At 38.1% G+C, this 3606-nt stretch overlaps 1 protein-coding gene across 1 annotated transcript; it reads right to left on the reverse strand.

The window, feature by feature from the left end:
- Window positions 1-529: 529 nt before the first annotated feature.
- LOC108451544 (probable disease resistance protein At4g27220) lies at window positions 530-3260 on the reverse strand. Its single transcript, XM_053024925.1, has 3 exons — window positions 2978-3260; window positions 2808-2889; window positions 530-2465 (listed from the first exon to the last, which is right to left on the reverse strand). Exon 3 carries the CDS (start codon window positions 2453-2455, stop codon window positions 530-532), a length of 1926 nt encoding a protein of 641 aa, XP_052880885.1. The 5' UTR covers window positions 2456-2465; window positions 2808-2889; window positions 2978-3260.
- Between the last annotated feature and the right edge of the window lie 346 nt (window positions 3261-3606).

Genomic DNA, 3606 nt, shown 5'->3' on the forward strand with positions numbered 1-3606 from the left:
AGACGGAAACAATGGTGATGTTGTTCCTGAACCAATTCCTGCATCTTTCACAATAAGGGCACTCAACTTTGGCAGATTTTGAAGATCCAACACCTCGAGGCTCCGAAATGGATGAGCGGAAGAAGAGGCAAAGAGGACATGGAAACAACACACTCTATCCTTCACACCCAAAATCCTACAAACCCTCAAGTCAATCGCATTTTGAAGGAAGAATTATCATTGACTAAGCTTCTCAAATAGTCGCAGTGAGTAATATTTAACTCTTGAATTTCAATTGGGTGCATAATTAACTCACCTTCCCAATTGTGGACTCCTCAATTGTTAATACTTTATAAAATCGATTATAAAACTGACTAAATAAATATGAGCCCACCTGTAAACAGTACTTGCTGAGATTTTTCTTACTTTGTTGCATTGAGGAGATGAACTTATTGAATTCATTGATGTCTTCGAAACGTCCGGTAAAGCACTCCAACTTCTTCAATGGTTCCATCTCCTCTGCTTTTACACATGTTTTCCATTGTTCACATCAAAACTCAAGTGCTGAAGGTGAACGAGTTTTGTAAAAGTCCAGCGGTATCTCTTTCAGAGTGCGCACTCCAAGATCAATATATCTTAGCTTTATCAGCATATCCATGCCTTCAGGGACTTCCTCAATTTTAGTCCAACGAAGATCCAACTTCTTCAATTCTTGAAGCATCGAAAGACATGGTAGATCTCTTAATTCATAACAGCCCCAAAGCAACAATGTTGTGAGGTTCTTTAGTTCAGAGATGGAATTTGGTAAACTCTCGATCTTTGTAGAAGACAAATTGAGAACACTAAGACAAGGCATGTTTGTGAAGAAAGAAATTGAGATCTTCTTTATAGGGTTGTTCTGCAATAACAAGGTTGTGAGCAGTTGGCATTTTGTGGGCAGCACATCTATGGAAATTTCTGATATGAAGTTACACATAAGCGATACTTTCTCAATATCCGAACTCCATTGCTCCTTTTCTGGTAACTCTTCTAATTGCAAACCTGCTTGTATCATATATCGAGGATTCATTCTTGTGATCGACAATGCCATGTCTCTCACTGCATCATGCATTTTCACAAAGCCACTCGAGCCATTTTCCAACAAGCAATTATCTTCTAACTTCTTCAAAATAACATGGCCCTTGTCTTTCATTTCTTGTCTTGTACCCATATCATCTATGAATCCCTCCTCAATCCAGCACTCAATTAGCTCATCTTTTTTAATTTCATAATCTTCAGGATATAATGCGCAATGTAAGAAACAATATTTCACTTTCTCGTCCTTTAAGTGATCGAAGCTAAATTTCAAACGCTCTATCACTTTAGCTTCCACTCCTTCCAGTTTTTCTATTCTCTCTTTCAATTCTCTGAGTGCGTTTTTCCAAATAAGAGGGTCCTCTTCTCCTTTCAATGTACCAGCTACGACGACAATTGTAAGAGGCAGACCCGCACATTCTTTGACAACGAGCCTCAAAATTGGCATTAAAGTTTGATTTTGCACTATGTTAGGTCCAACTTTACTCAAGAATAGTGTCAATGCCTGTTGTTCCGAAAGGGGCTTCACTTTTATCACCGTGCAGCCCATATACTTACAGACATGCTCCGAACGGGTTGTCAACACCAACTTGCAGCCATTGCTGCCACTCGGCTCAGGGATCCCAACTTCCTCTAGAGACTTCATCCACACATTATCTAGGATTAGAACATGCTTTCCTACTTTATTCAGCATTTCTAACAAGATTGCAGCTCGTCTGAGCTTGTCTCCTTCTATGGCCAAACCTTCCTTCAACTTCAAAGAACTTGCAATATCATCTTGTACCTTCATTACATTGAACTCTTTTGATATGGTAACCCAGATTACCCTTTCGAACCTTTGTTCTTTCAAAAGATCGTTGTGGATGTGCTTCATGATAGTGGTTTTACCCACCGCCCATCCCCAAACCCCAATCTTGCTCACCTCCTCCTGCATCAAACATGTCCAAATCTCATCTCTCACAGCTTTCTCACCAACTAGTTCTGATGTTGGCAGCGGCAACCCACTACTTCGACCATCAAGGGCAAGACCTTCAGAGGCATTAGGAGCTTTATCAAGAAATTCCTTCATTTCTCGTGTCTTTTCATCAACCAGCTTTCCGTTCCAAGCACGATAGAGATATCTCCCGTTTCTGACTTTATTTTCCACATCCTGTGCTTCCGCAATCATCTCTTTCGCATCTTTCAACCAATTTTCAACTCCCTGCTTTGGTATCTTCCCCGAAGAAGGAAGAAGCTCTGCTTTCAATTGCAGCTCTATGTCTTCCATTTTACAATTCAATTCATCTCTGATCTTCCCGTAGTTTGTCACATAATCATTCACCTTTCTGTGATATTTCAAGTATTTACAAACAGGAGGTCCAAGACAATTTGCAATGCTAACACAGGGATCTACCCAATCCATTGCTATGCCCCTGCAACGCAATCATATATGTTAGTGTATTGGATTTTTGAATATTTTTTATATGTTAATGTAAGCATGAAAAGGAAGCATAAATACAATGGCCTTTATTAGATGGAGCTATGGATAGGTGGCAGACAGAAACATGATGAAATTCTGGTCACAGAGTTATCCTCTCAATATAAAATGCTAGATTCAAGTGTGCAACAGTTCATTACAGAATATTAAGAGCTAAAATGTTCAACAGTTTGAGATTTCTATCTATGATAGATTCTGTCTGCTGGTCATCCTGTCCTGTCTTAAAATCTATAACTGTTGATAATCAGTAGAAAATCATTGCTTCAGATCTTATTACCTGACTTAGTGGCCGAAATGTGTTGAGAGATTAGAACTGAAAATGAAGCAGTGAAGTTGACTTCCTTGACTATCTTACAAAGCTAGCAGTTAATAAAAAACAATCATTGCATAGTCATGAATGAAGCAAAGAAAAGCATGTCATGAATGAAGCAAATGAAAGAAAATTACCTTTGACGGGATGCTTGAAATTTTGTGATAGACCTTGCAGATCAAAACAAATTAAAAACAGTGAAGAAGAAAGAATGTTGTGGGTACAAAGGCAGAACTATTAAGCAATCACTGCATAGTCATGAATTAAGCAAAGAAAAGCATGAAATGAAAGGAAAGTAGGTAGAGTGGATGGTTGAAATATTGTGATAGAAGAAAGAATGTTGTCGGTAGAAAGGCAGAAGTATTAAGGAATCCCATCTTTTTTTACATTTCCTTTGCTTCTGCCATTATAGTTGGCATTTTCGGCATTTAATTCTCAGCAGTTGTATCTATCAGTTGATTTACTATTTGATTCTTCTTTAAATCTGTAACAATTCACTACTTGATAATAAAACCTTTAATCTGTCATGTCCTTTCCATTCTTTCTGGACAATACTATCAAGTTTTGCAGTCATCCTGGTGCTCTATTGTAACAACAACAGGGAAAGTGTGGTATAAGAATGCCTAATTATATTGCTTCTGGGTAGCTCTTTTGGTATTAATTTGTATCTATAGTAGGTTATGTCTTAAAATCTAGAACTGTTGATAATGAGTAGAAGAAATCATTGCTTCAGATCTTATTACCTGACTAGTGGCTGAAAGGCGTT

Source organism: Gossypium arboreum, unplaced genomic scaffold (assembly GCF_025698485.1).
Source record: "Gossypium arboreum isolate Shixiya-1 unplaced genomic scaffold, ASM2569848v2 Contig00265, whole genome shotgun sequence".
Lineage (NCBI taxonomy): Eukaryota > Viridiplantae > Streptophyta > Magnoliopsida > Malvales > Malvaceae > Gossypium > Gossypium arboreum.